This window comes from Struthio camelus, chromosome W (genome assembly GCF_040807025.1).
Source record: "Struthio camelus isolate bStrCam1 chromosome W, bStrCam1.hap1, whole genome shotgun sequence".
Classification (NCBI taxonomy): domain Eukaryota; kingdom Metazoa; phylum Chordata; class Aves; order Struthioniformes; family Struthionidae; genus Struthio; species Struthio camelus.
The window spans coordinates 7,803,285-7,818,308 of NC_090981.1; the positions used below are offsets into that span (position 1 = coordinate 7,803,285).

The following is a 15,024-nucleotide window of genomic DNA, read 5'->3' on the forward strand; positions in this document are numbered from 1 at the left end:
TACAATAGATGAAGTATGTATTTAAAACACTCAAACTGATGTAGCCCCATCATCAGTTTGGAACAGAAAGGAAACAAATACATAAAACATCTTGTTTCCTTACAGCAAACTCTAGCGGAACAAATGTTTACAATAAACAGAAGTGGTATCTTCCTTTTTTTTTTTTTTTAAAGTAGATGCTTTGCAGTAAGTTTTGTGGCCTAAACAGGGGAAAAAATACACTTAAAGTTAAATGATGACTTTGTTTCCTTATACATACAGCTTAACAGTCAATTAATTAATTAGGAAACCACAGGCTTTCCTCTAAGATAGCTGATGATGTTGGTTTTATTTGGAATAAATATGTTTCCTACATAACTTCATTTTAAAGTTAAATCAGGAAGTTGAATGGTGCTTATTACCAAGCAGAGTAAGACTTATGCCTTGTTCTTTAATGTATGGCTAATGTTTTTTGAGGAGGAGAGGAACCCTCAAATTGCTATTCAAAGCCTGGAAGCTACGCTTGTAACTTTGGCTTTTGTCACAGCAGCATGTGTCACAGTAGATGCAGGAGAGTATGATTACCTTCATCTTGACCAGTACAGCCAATTCTGGGATATTCTGCCAAGTCTTATTTAGACCATTAGCATCCATCTGTCCACAGATTCTCATCAAGTCCGTTGTGATACTACCAAAACAACTTTTCCCATGCCATCAGCTCCCATCTGATGCCCTACAGCATTCCCAGCAGGCTAATTCTAGCACACTATTGCAATTCCATTGCTTTAACACATCAAGAATATCCAGTGAGGGGTTGGTTACAGAGAACACACAGAAGCTTGTAATAAAACAGCCATAGGTGCTTAAACCTCTGAAGCATATGCAGCTTATAGCTGATAACAGTACAAACATTTATGGTTTTTTTTCCTCTTTTCTTCTTTTTCTTTTGTAATCCATATGGGAGCTGAACACTTGGATAAACGTAGCTGCAAATAGTATTATATTCCTCAGTTTGTCTTTATATCTTCGGAGACAGAGCCAAAACCCTATAATTAGTAAGGCTTTCTTATGTACATTTTACATTTGTAAAAAAGTTTTATCTAAATTTGAAGCATGCTTTATTAATGCTCAGTAATGATGATGTAATTTCAAATTTGTTATATTGCTTTTTCTGAATTGTTTTTTTTTCTCATTAATAGCTCCAACTTTTGGGTGAGAATGCCTTGTGATTTCAGAGTTCTGCTGATTGCTTTCTGCTTAAATGCTCTACTCAGTGTTCTGCCAAGGAAGTCCTGATGACCGCAAAAGTAAACACACAAAGTAAAACCACAGCCTCATCAACTACTTCTTTCTGATCAGGTGGCCTGTAGTAAACCCCCACAACCGTGTCAGCCTGCCCTCTAATCCTTACCCATAAGCTCTCAACTTGCTCTTCGTCCACCCCTAGGCAGAGCTCCATACATTCTAGTTGCTCCCTCACATAAAGAGCAACTCCACCACCTCATCCTCCTGGAGATCAGGAGAGGTGCCTGAGGACTGGGAGAAAGCCAAGGTCACTCCAGCCTTCAAAAAGGGCAAGAAGGAGGAGCCAGGGAACTACAGGCCAGTCAGCCTCACCTCCATCCCTGGAAAGGTGATGGAACAGCTCCTCCTGGAGGTCCTCACTAAGCATCTGGAGGACAAGGTGATCAGGAGTAGTCAGCATGGATTCACCAAAGGGAAATCATGCTTGACCAATCTGATAGCCTTCTATGATGGAAGGACTGGCTGGGGAGATGAGGGCAGAGCAGTGGATGTTGTCTCCCTGGACTTCAGCAAGGCTTTTGACACTGTCTCCCATCACATCCTCCTAGGCAAGCTCAGGAAGTGTGGGTTGGAGGAGTGGACAGTGAGGTGGATTGAGACCTGGCTGGATGGCAGAGCTCAGAGGGTTGTAGTCAGTGGTGCAGAGTCAAGTTGGAGGCCTGTAGCTAGTGGTGTCCCCCAGGGGTCAGTCCTGGGTCCAGTCTTGTTCAATGTATTCATCAGTGACCTGGATGAAGGGACAGAGTGCCCCCTCAGCAAGTTTGCTGATGATACTAAACTGGGGGGAGAGGCTGACACACCAGAAGGCTGTGCTGCCATTCAGAGGGACCTGGACAGGCTGGAGAGCTGGGCGGAGAGGAACCTCATGGAGTTCAACCAAGGCAAGTGCAGGGTCCTGCACCTGGGGAGGAATAACCCCATGCACCAGTACAGGCTGGGGGTTGACCTGCTGGAAAGCAGCTCTGCAGAGAAGGACCTGGGAGTCCTGGTGGACAACAGGTTGACCATGAGCCAGCAGTGTGCCCTTGTGGCCAAGAAGGCCAAGGGTATCCTGGGGTGCATTAGGCAGAGTGTTGCCAGCCGGTCGAGGGAGGTGATCCTGCCCCTCTACTCAGCCCTGGTGAGGCCTCACCTGGAGTCCTGTGTCCAGTTCTGGGCTCCCCAGTACAAGAGAGACATGGAGCTCCTGGAGAGAGTCCAGCGGAGGGCTACAAAGATGATGAGGGGACTGGAGCACCTCTCCTATGAAGAAAGGCTGAGGGAGCTGGGCCTGTTCAGCCTGGAGAAGAGAAGGCTGAGAGGGCATCTGATCAGTGTGTACAAGTATCTGAAGGGAGGGTGTCCAGAGGATGGGGCCAGGCTCTTCTCCATGGTGCCCAGGGACAGGACAAGAGGCAACGGGCACAAACTGAAACACAGGAAGGTCCATCTGAATATGAGGAAAATCTTCTTTCCTGTGAGGGTGACTGAGCCCTGGACCAGGTTGCCCAGAGAGGTTGTGGAGTCTCCTTCCCTGGAGATATTCAAAACCCGTCTGGATGTGATCCTGGTCAATGTGCTCTAGGTGACCCTGCTTGAGCAAGGGGGTTGGACTAGATGAGCTCTAGAGGTCCCTTCCAACCTCAACCGTTCTGTGATTCTGTGAAACATTACGGGTAAGAACAGCTGTGCTTTGTGGTGTGTAGTTGCCAAAATCAGTACTGCAAAGGCGACTTTCATCAGAAAGAATATTTGGGAAGGAGGAAGTGGTAAGAGCATATGGCTGACAAAAGAGACTCTTTGCTTCTAGTCTCTGAGCTCTCTTCCTACACAAATATGCTAACTATGCTATTGTAACGGCAAAGGACTACTCGCATGTTAAAGAAGAGATCAGTCCTGGCTCTGTGTGCCCCTACCACATCAGGTTCTTTAGGTGATGTCTTATTTGAGAAAACAACATGGTGGGAAAGAAGGGACGAGGACTTCTTCTTGTCCATCTCAGGCTGAAAAAGTTGGGATAAAACTAAAATGGTCTCAAAGGTCATACTGTTAGTAGTATTTTTGGTGGGCTGTACAAAGAAAATGCAACTACTCAAGCTATTCTGGCTTAACATGTGGTTTATTGTGAACAAGCAATAGGTTGAAATAGCATGAGCAGATAGGCAGCTATGAAGCAGAGCTGATCAGGCTTACATCTCCACAGGGGGCATCTGTGTTAGTGCCCACTAACTATAATTGTGGAATCAATGGTGATGTCAGATTACCACAGGCCTTCTTTTCCTTTCTTCCTGTCTTTTGTACCCCTGCTAAAGCTCAGTTCACCTCATTAATCTATTTTTCATCGGAAAATCAGCATTTATTTTACTTTTATGTTAGTTTATACCAGCATAGACATCATCTCCTTACACAACCCTTGTTACAGTTACCTGTGGACAGGCCAGGAGCTCAGGTTGCAATGCCTTATGCCATCAGTTAGGCAAAAGCAGTAAAGAAAGGGTGGTGGTCACGAAGAGAGCATGCTCTACTATGCCACTGAGTTTTGGCATTTCCAGCGGTTACGTAGCTGCTGAGTGAAGATTGCAACTTTTGACTTAGATGCCAAGAACAGGATTTAGGCTGACTTTGTGCACAGATTCATTTTGGCTTTGGCTACAAAAAGTCCATTTTTCCTATACATAAAATGCATCTCCTTATGTCTACGCAGCTTTATCAGTGAGCAGAAGAATCTGAAGGAGGATTTGATCTGGTGAGAACTACTGGACACACTTGGTGACACTTTAATCTTTGTTCTCAGGTGCACTTCATTAAAAATTAAAAATACCTACAATCCCTCTCATAATTTCTTTTCAGGAAACTATTGTTGTCCAAAATATTGAAAAATAAATACTTTTGAAGTGATTAAAAAAAAAAAAAGACTTTCCAGGAGATATTACACATGGCAAATCTTTTCGTTACATATTCTAAAGGGGATATATAGGATTGCAGTTGAGAGGCTTTCCATGTTCTTCTGTCTACAGTTCTTTTTAATGATACATGTACAATTACTATAGTTAATTATTCTTCAATCAAAGAAATACAACCTATTGCACTTCAATTTCTAGTTCATTTAAACCAATTATGTTCCCTTCATCTTTTGTGTCTGAGCAATAGCTAGGTGGTATTTGTTCATCAGGACAGTGTTGAAGATTCTAGAGGCTCCTTTGCTTCTCTGAACCACAGTACCTGTTATTTTGATAACTCAGCAAGCATGTTGTCTGCATTGGAATTCAAAAGAAAATAAAAGCTAACATGCGAGAGATCAAAGTGGAATAAATAGAGCATGTCCTGCTCCTGTTTAATTTCTGTTTTAACATATATGTTACAGCCATTTTTCCTACTCTTCCTCCACATGATCACAAAGTAGAAATGAATGCCGCCTTCTTTATTGTAATGCAGAAGTACGGAGCTGTGGTTGATTATAAAAGGAAAACCTCAGTGATAAAAGTCATGCCACGGTTTTAAATTCAGGTCCCTCTACATCATTAAGCATCACTTCACAGGGACAGAGTGCCCATGATTTCTTGGAGGGAGCTACAAGACATGTAAAGGACAGTTTGTGAACCTTTATAACAGTGCAAGAGGAAACAGTTGCACTGAGTTCATCTTGCTGAGATAAAGAGCAATATCTGCCTTAAACTAAAGCAACCACAAGACAAGTCAGCTTCAAACCATCAGTGTGGCTCCTACAAATTTCTGAAGGTGAGACTGATGAAAGATTCCTCCTTGTAGAGGAACAGCATAAAAGACATGGGATCAAGGTCTTGTAATGTGGTGTTTGCTTTAATGGTAGAGATAGTTCTTGGCATAAAACACTGCTTTAAGAAAACCCAGAGCAAATTGGTACAAACAGATGAGGCAATCAGTTCTTCTGGGATTAAACAAAAGAAATTCAGAAACACACCTTGACCTTCCAGATAATGCTGCTTGCATTTTTGCTAGTGATCTGTAATTTGGCCAATATGGTTGGTGTCATATTCTAATAATTAACTACAATAACCATTAGCTCAGATTAACTGCAGCCTGATGTCTTCAAATGTAGCCTAGACATGACATTTCGGTGAGTTGTATTTTTAGGGGAAGACTGTAAAACTATTTTTTGTGTCATCATTTGGGATGATTTTATGACAAAGGTGAAATGTCTACCCAAAGTAAATATACTATTTTCATAACACGTGCTCAGTACTTTGAATGCAAACAAAAATGTTGAACATACATACACTGTATTTGTCATATGTTAAAGCAGGAATGCACCCTCACTTGAAGGTGGCGTTACAACCTACAGCATTTTAACTGCATAGATCTGTGTACTCTACAGTCCCTTTACATTTCAAATCACTAGAGATTCCATTTAGATTTTGGCACTTTATATAGAGCACAGACATATCTGCGTCTTTGTTTTATAGGCTCAAGAAGTAGCCTTGGTTTCTCTAAATTATTGCCTCAAAATGTTCCTGTTGCTCAAGCCTCTTAGGAAGTGCCTCTTTGCAGATGACATTTCTTACCAGACCAATGTGTTTTGCACTGTCTGAGCTTCAAACCAACTTAACCTAAGCAAGCTCCATCCAAAAGCTGCACATTTTCATTAGCATAACACTCCAGTCAGATCTGCCACCAAAAGGTTGAGGCCATCTGTCTATATCCAGGGTCTGACTTTAAAGTTAGACATATTGATTTGTAGTCTGTGCACAGTAATTTCATTTGGGGGCAAATTCAAGACTGCGACTAATTCTCATTGGTAACTGGGCCAACCAATAAATCATTGGTTAATGCATCAGAAACCATGTTAAGAACATCTGAAGGACTGGCACTTTGTTAGTGTTGCTACAGCTAATGAAGAAAAAATATATATATAAGAACAAAATTTGTAAGAGTCATAAGAAATCAGTACTATTTCATACACCAATTAATTCTCAACAAAATGTGTGCTGGGACAAACAAGTTCACAAAACATCTTTCATCGTAAGAAGTGTCGTAATTGCAGAATGCTTTTCTCCAGTGTATTTTTATTAGGGATTCCTGCCATCATATCAACATACATAACAAAACACTCAGAATGTTGACAGAAATGTGAAATTCACTGTACAAAGATAAGGCTCGAGTTACAGGTATATTTTTCCTCCAGTCTTCAATGAAATAAAACCATTTTTAATTCTTCCCAGAGTTGTGTTTATAAATATTAGACAAACCACAAAATAGATTTCAAGTACATAACATTTTACAATATAATCCAAGCACAGACAGAAATACACAATACTGTACCTACAGATTTTCCATAATCCAACTCTATCATTCTTACCAATAAAATACAAGATTGCTACTCTGTCTGAATATGCCCAACCATATGTATTTGTGTGTATTATGTGGTCCTGGTGCTTTAAGTTATAGAACTGAACTGTCATGACGTTCAATTAAATTACTTTGATAGACCAGAATATATAATGAAGGATGGGAAGACTTTTAAAAGGCCAGGCCTAAATGTATGCACATGGTTAGTAAAGGCAAGCACATGTGCTCTTGCATTTAACTGCACATAAAAAAAATCTTACTGCACTGCATATTGTCTAAGGTTACCTTCTCATGCAACTCAGCCATTTTCTGATAGAGTTAAATCAAACAAAACAATATTCCTACTTCTGGAGTGCTAGGATTTACAGGGACAAGACTACATTTTAGAACACAGGACCTAACTTTTTTTTTTTTTTTAAATAATTATCAGACTTAAATAGGAGCCTGTATGGAACCTTGTCTCTAGTCCAGCAGAATGCCAGCACGCACAGCCTTCACCGCTCAAAACACCATTTCTTACATCTTTGTTTAGAAATGATAGAAGTGAATAATTTCCTGATAAGATCAAAGGTCTACTTTAGTTCACTCTCCATTTCTATTAGGCTGAGTGATTATTACCTAATGGGAAAGGATCGTTTAGCTGCAAGTAGCACAACATGAAATATACATCAAGTAACTAATCAATAATGATTCTTCTGGGGGGGGGAACAGATTGGCAAGGAGAAATAAAGATGAGAAGAAAAAAAAAAGACAATTGTTCAATTTAGCCTTTGTTGGTTGGGAAATGAAGAGCAATCCATAAGTTTTCAATTGAGAAAAGAAACTCCTAAGAGCTGTCAACTGCTTTGTCCTTTAAAAACTGTGGGGAGAAAAGGAAAGGAGGAATCCTGTAAGGAAATTGCCATTTTCAAACTAGACATTTGCAAAGAAGAAGAATTTATGCAGTAGGAATTACAGATGTGGTTACAATATGTTAAATGCAGGTCTAACAACACAGCCTGAAATATGCCTCCAGTTCATAAATCTCCGAGGCAGAAATGAGAGTTCCCTAGCTTAAATAGGAGCTTTGTCTGTGCTAAGGTCAGAGAAAGGAAAGAATAAAATTTTTCTCTTTTTAAATACAACCTCTATGGTACATTTGGGAACCTTCAAATGTTCTCAGCCATGGACAAGATTTTATATAAGTATATCCTCTAAGCAATACTGGACTAACTGTAGATATACAAATCCATGTTACATGAAACAGCACTAGACCCTGTAACTAGGCTCATAATAATTGGGAAAGAGGATAAGTATGCTGCTACGTGTAAAAGGAAGACCCATCAGTACACACAGAAAATATGTTAAGTCTTAAAAGACTAGTACTAAAGGGCATCAAGGATGAAGATACATCTCAGTGTTTAATCCTTAAACTGTGACTCAGTAGAATACTTTCATGTCAACTGTACAATCTAATGCTTTGTTTTTAAAAGAGGAATATGTTTTTCTTCTCTACCATTTTTAAAAGTAGGCCATTCATCTACTGATTTAGCTAGGGTTTTGGTTTTTTTGCTACTTACTATTATCTTCTTTCCACATTATGTACAGTAATCTACATTTACACCAAAGACTCACTCTCTTCCAAAATGTACTTGGACTATCTTGTAGAGACTTTCTACAGCACTGATTAACGTGTATGACAAACTGACACAGAAGAGGAAAGATCATTACTTTCAGTTCTGCTCAGTTCCCCAAGCTTTACAACTGTACTATTCAGAAATTCTTTTGAGTACTTGGTGTCTTTTCATCTAGGCAGCCCCTACTGAACTTGAGTGAACTTTCTATACATTTCCCAAACTACAGCCCCTCTGTGTATAGCTATATTAAACCCATTCACTCTCCAGTTAGTAGTTTAAAAAAAAATCACTGCTAAAACATTAAAAATACCCTAGTGCCCTTGTACATTATTCTTAACAATCTGTACATTTAAATAACATCAGAAGTTGTCTTTTGCTAAAAATTTACCAAAATATTTTAAACACATAAAACTGTAAAAAAACCCAAACAAACAGAAAGAAAAATCAAAAACCAAAAACCCAGCATAAACATTGCTTGTATAGGCATTGGTTAGAAGAGACTGCTGCACTAAGGAGTATATTCAAAAATATTTTTCTTTCAGTTTCATTAGATTTAGTGTCATGGATTATAAGTTATGAATAATGAACCCTACTGTTATTCCATCTTGTATGATGTAATAGATGAGCAGGAAGTCTGAAATGCAATGAAAGTAAAAGTTCTGTTTTGGTTACTGAAAGGCGACTGTATAAGCCTGTAGCTAAAGCAGCTATTTCAGTATGTAAAGGAAACTTAAGAATGTCTGTAACAAACTGAATATGAAGACAGCTACCTACTGGTGACCCCAGGGGCATTACAAAAAGCTGGCACTAACTGAAATTTTGAATATAGCCCTTAGTTGTATCACATTTATTTAAAATTTAAAAGCTGCCCAGCATGTCATGAATGAAGTTTATTTTGCAAGCCACCCACTGCCTAAGTGGGCAGTAATATTCAATATGAAACTGCTGGAACTCCGGTGTCTGACGGATTTCATAGAGAAAAGAGATTTGAAGGTCCGACTCCAAGAGAACAAGGAGAAGAGGGAACACAAACAACAACAGTCCAAGGCCTACAAGAAGAAGTCTGGAGAAACTCTTCACAAAAGCATTCACCTCTATGTTGCCCATTAGAAAGTCATAGCTCCACTTAAGTGCTCTCCGAGCTTCTTTCAGTTCTTCCTCCTCTGCAATCAAAAATGCATTTTCATCTGCTTCCAGTTCCTCAAATGAATCTGTATCATCTTTCTCATTCTCTGCTCTTGGAGAGGTATCAAAGAGCATGTCAATCTCATCATCAACTGGGGTGGGCAGCAGGCTGGCACTTGGATTGTATACCAGTTCTGAGATGGTTAAAGGTTCCTCTTTCATTTTCTCTTCCTGTTCAATCGCGAGATCAACATTCTGCCCAGTCTCCTTATCTGGGGAGCTGGAAATCACAGGGACCAAGATCTCATCTTCCTTTGGCAACTGGATACCTAAAAAAGAGATCCTAAATTCCTGTTTTCCTGGTGACAGAACCCAGCCTTCCAATAGTATTTTATATAGGTTGGAAAGAAGATTCTGAAATCATTTTGAATACTGAAACCTGATGATACACAACTAGCAAAAACTGGAAAAGCCTTTTGAAAGTTCCATCGCCTCCAGAGGAGAGCAACATTTTTTACAGCACTGCAGTACACCAGCACTCCAGATCTGATTAACTGTTTGTCTGATGCAGCTGCCACTAGTAATGGTCTCATACAAAACAGAATAGCTCATTTTCTACTGGCAACCAGACTTCTGATATAAATGAATATCTTCTGCATATGTGAATTGATGCTATTGGGGTGCAGCTCATAATAATAATAAAAAAACCCACCTGCATGAATGAGGAGAAAGTAGTAAGTTGGAAAATTTCAATATAGCATGACATTAAAAAGGAGACAATAGCTTATCATGATAAATTCATGTTAAGGGTAGAGAAGACAAAAGGAGAGGAGGTAATTCCACGTTATGAGGAATAAATACGATTGATTGAAACTGAACAAAAGTGTTTTACCTCTGTAAAAAGCTCCCTCTCCTCACGTCTCATTTTTTTCTTCCTGTCATCTTTCCACTCTTCTTCATATTAGTAGTCTCTTGTCACTCTCTCCTTTAAATTTCTCTCTTTCCCTAACAGACAAATCTTTCTTAGTCTTACTTGTATGCTCCTTTCTTATGTTCCCCCTTTCAGCTCAAACTCTCTCCTCTCAAAACTCACTACCCTTTTTCCAGTCTAGTTCTAGTTACACTAACAGCAGTAAATCTACATTGAACACTGCTACATGAAGACAGCAGTGACTAGAATCCATTTCCTGCTATTAGTTGTCAGTAGCAGGAGTGGAGGGAATGAGGACAACCAGGCAGACAGCTGGGACTTTGAGTGAGACAAAGTGATGGGAAAACAGTTTTAAATGTATTCCCATGTCTAACACTCATTAGCATCATCAGATGCCACCTATGTGCAAAAGGAACAGGCCATACATAGCATCATGAGCTGCAGTAATATATAATAAAATAACACTCAATACTTCTTGTTTTGTGATGTTAAGCATCTCTCCATTCTTCACAAATGACTAATCCAGATGCAACGTGAACATACAGAATAGCAGGTAAAACCAACACAAGTTTACATGACTTGTCCAACAAGTAATCCAGAAAATTCATGTCAAAATAGTATTTATAATTCAAATTAGCCCAATTCTTTGATTCTAGCAACAGATCTCTGTAAAAGATAGAGAACTGTAGTCATTAAAGATTCATTTCGGTTTCAGTGTGGTAACAAAGATTAAGGTTCAGAGGCTTTAAAACAATAGGGTGTAAAACATATTATTACAGAAAAATCAGAAATCAGAAAAGTAGTACTGGTACTACTGTACTGTAAATAGTACTGATCCAGTACTATTTACACTAGACATATCATGGTTTTTCAGTGTGAAGTAAGAAGGTATCAGCAAGTTCTAGTAAAGTTTTAGAGAAAAGGATGACAAATACAAAAAAACCCCATTAAGCTAAATAAAAATCCCATTATGACCTTTTTGAGATGGAGGAAATAAAGTGTGAACTGAGCCACAGCTTTCACTATAATGAAAAGATGCACCACTGCACTGTAAATATAGGATACAGGACAAAATTGAAAAGTAATAATCCTGATCATAAAAACAGACACAATATAGCAAAATATGCAGCTTAGCTTGGATCACAATTCTAAGCTACAATTTTAAATATTAACTCCACTATAATTGACCAAAATGCTCCATAGAATCTCCCTTTGAGATCAGATGCCTTTTCACATTTTTCTTGAAAATGTCACTGTGATTTTTTTGTTAACAGTATTAATCTTAAGCATTGCAGATACCATTCACTGTACTGAAATTATTAGCTTTGCTTCTGAAATCTACCTTCCTTCCATTTGACTAGACAGCAAAAGAATTCTCTTATGCCACTGGTTAATGATCATTCAACTAGCAGCAGGCCATAACTACCTTTCAGAGAAGTCAGTGCTATTCATCTCACTCTAGACTTTCTCAACGTTATGAAAAATTCTGCTTTTCTTGAATGACAAGATCTTACAGTCTCCTCCTATTTTCAATTTTTTTTTTTTTGCTTTTACATTTACCATGACTACCATGCTCAGGACAGGACATATCCATGAAAATCACAGTTCCACAGTAACTGATACCAGATCTGTGCATTACCAGGTCACCCAGCAGCAGACTTGTTCTGGGCCAGACATAGACACATGATCACATTTCTGCTAGAGCCACAGTACATAATGTTTCCACCTTTATGGTTTTATCCATGCTCTATGCCACCTACTGAAGGACTAATTGTAGCAATCCTGCCGATAAAAGGTAACAATCAATACTTTATGAGAGTGGGCTGCAGCACTAGGAATCTTAAAGCTTAAGACACTTCCTCGTGGAAATATCTACCACAGTACCTTGCCATATGCAAAACAATTTGCTTTTCAGAGGTACACCACTTCCTCTTAATTTAATAGGAGTAAAAGGTATGTTGAACCGCTTACTTAGGCACCTCAATATGGATTAAAGGATCTAATTTTAACCTCTCAAATTTGAGAATCCTGGCTATAGGCCTCCCTATACCTGCTTAGATGCAAGGTCAGTAATATATCCATTCTTCATGTTTCTTATCATCCAGAGGACAGCTGTGACTACTCCAAAGAAAGGTCACCTCAAATTATGATTCTGAGGCCTTCTCTCCTTCCCCAGAGTAAATTCCAGTGTGCATAACACACATAGTGACCATAAACAAGAAAGATCACATTAACATTCATTAACATTGTTCTTTTCTCCAAGAGCTGGCAAACTTTTTGACTTTGTGATTAACCTGCAGATAGAAGGCAGCAGAGTAACCTTTTCAGATCAGTGTTTTCTGAAGAGGTTGTATTAAAATTAGAATATGCCGCAGTCCTAAAGCTTACTATCAACTTTATGGACCATTTTTCAGTTTGAACTAATTATTTAGGAGCGTCATAGAGGAAGGCACACATGAAACTAAATCAATTACTACTGCCAATCCATGCTACCCACACTCATTTGCTAATATGGCAGTAAAAAAAATTACATCCTATTCCTTAACATCAAAGCAAGAGTGTTCAAAAAAGGGACAGGATTTTCAACTATTTTACAACATGTGCTGTTAAAGCATATTAAATCAAAGCAACTGTATTTTACACCAGCTTGATACAAGTGTAAATGACAATTGTTCTAATATAAAAATTTGAAAATTTAGAGTAGGCATTAACTAGTACTGTTGCAAGCTGATTTGAAATAAAAAAATAAATATATAAAGCTGTTCTTTTAATTCCTTCATATTCATTATAACACTATAACATTTGTGGAGGCAAGGATTCGGGAAACAATTACATATTAACTGTGGTCAATGTAAGCCCAGTAACACTGCAGTATACAGATACTTATGTTGTATATGTCAGATTTTGACAGTGTCAAAATACATGAATGTAATGTTGTTATGGCACGTATCATTTACAATGCTGAGACTTCTTATGCAGGCATAAGAATATCACATTAAAGTGTAAAAATTCAAAATCATGAGATTTAACCACAATAAATATTCCAATAATACAAGTTTAAATTATCTGAAAAACTGTCTCCTTTGTTACTTTTTGGATATGCTTCAAGAGAGTCAGTTATCTAAAGTAATGAATCCAGGTTTAAAAAAAATCCTCAAAGACTAAGTTCCAATGGAAAGAGAGAACATAGAATCTAAAGCAAGTCTGAAGCCAACACCCTTTAATCAATTCTATGACACTGCTGCAAATCCTTTGTTCTTATTCATACATGAAAATTATTTTGCTGTCATCCTTATAAAGCTACAATTTTATATAAATTTGGGGGTTAGGTTTTGAAAAGCCTACTGTTCCTTTAATAATGGTTAAATTGTATATTTTTTGCTTATTTTTGATGGGAACAAAATTTGATTCTACTATGAAGAGAATGAACTTTTAGAGGGAAGGAGAGGGTAACTGTCTCACATGAACAAAGTGCATAGAGGTCACAAAGGAAACGTAGGAAAGGGAAATAGAACCGAGATCTCCACTAAACTCAAATATTCCCCTACACAGGATCTACATCAAAACAGGGTCTGCATCATGGCCAAACATCCAGCTCTTGGACCCAGGCAGTCATAGATCCCATACTTGCCCACAGTTTATGCTCATAAAATTAACCTATTCTGGCTTTGCAAGGAGAGTAAAGTAATGAGAATTTTTAGTAACTATGTTTTCAGACAGTGATCTGGCTTTCCAGCTTGCAATTCCAGTTTGTTTTACTGTTATTGGGGTTTTTAAAAGGGAGTAAAGCAACATCATAGTTGCCAACTCACATCAGTTGCAAGCACTGCAACTGCAGCATTACAACTGGCCTCCCAACTGCATCATTTGTCACAGTTTTCAACTAACATCAAGACAGTGCAGCTACCAGAGGCTACTGCTCTGCTTTTCATCCCCTGCAAAGCAGACCCAAAGTGCAGAGATAAAAGCAAAACAGAGCACACGGTACAGAAGGCTTTAACCACCCTCTATGCCAGAAGCAACCCATGCCAGTATTGCTGATCCCCTTCCTGAACTAGGATTAAGCAGCAAAAGGGTAAAAAGAGTATCATAGTGGGAGAACGGTACAGCATGGGAATAGGAATGCGAAAGCAAAGTGTGCACATGTCAGCAGAATCAGAGATCAGGGAGGAGCTGATCACAGGACTGGAGCAACGCCGTGCCCAGCAAAGGCCAAAACCAGCGAGGCTGTGAAGGATTGGGCACCAACGTGAAAGCTTAGCACCTGAGGAAGGACAAGTCGGACACTTTCAGCATCCCCACTCAGCTTGTGTCAGCACTTGTGCAAGTCAGTGTTGCTCTGAAACAGTCGCATGCAGAACAGGGTTCTCCCAAAGAGTTACATGCGTCGCCTTCCCCCCCCCCCCCGCATGAGTTTGCAGCACAAACCAACTACAGTCCTTAGGTTTTATATGCTGATATGCAGATTTTTTGAATGTGTACACCAAAAAGGATATCATATAAATAGCATTGTTTTTAAGAACCAATACAGCCCCAACGTTCATCCATTGCTCAACTAGTGCCATATTAAACCAACAAAATGGCTTGTATGTATTTGGAGCCAGCATTTAATCTCTAAGGTATAAGAATACATACATGCAAATACTCATGCTTTTTCAATTTTGCTACTAAAGTTTGCAACGATGGAATTAGGTTCATTCTCATAGATACCACGGTTTCCCCTGAGTGGTGAATTTATTATGTAAAAGCAGCCAGGAGCTGTTG

At 39.0% G+C, this 15,024-nt stretch overlaps 1 protein-coding gene across 11 annotated transcripts in view; it reads right to left on the reverse strand.

The window, feature by feature from the left end:
• Positions 1-6,285: 6,285 nt before the first annotated feature.
• Positions 6,286-15,024, reverse strand: part of LOC104150098 (FERM domain-containing protein 3) — a 172,808-nt gene continuing 164,069 nt past the window's right edge. For all 11 annotated transcript variants that reach the window (XM_068926266.1, XM_068926259.1, XM_068926260.1 and 8 more), the window contains one exon: positions 6,286-9,658. In XM_068926266.1, coding sequence (XP_068782367.1) covers positions 9,063-9,658 — 596 coding nt within the window. In that variant the 3' untranslated portion in view covers positions 6,286-9,062. The remainder of the gene's footprint in view (positions 9,659-15,024) is intronic.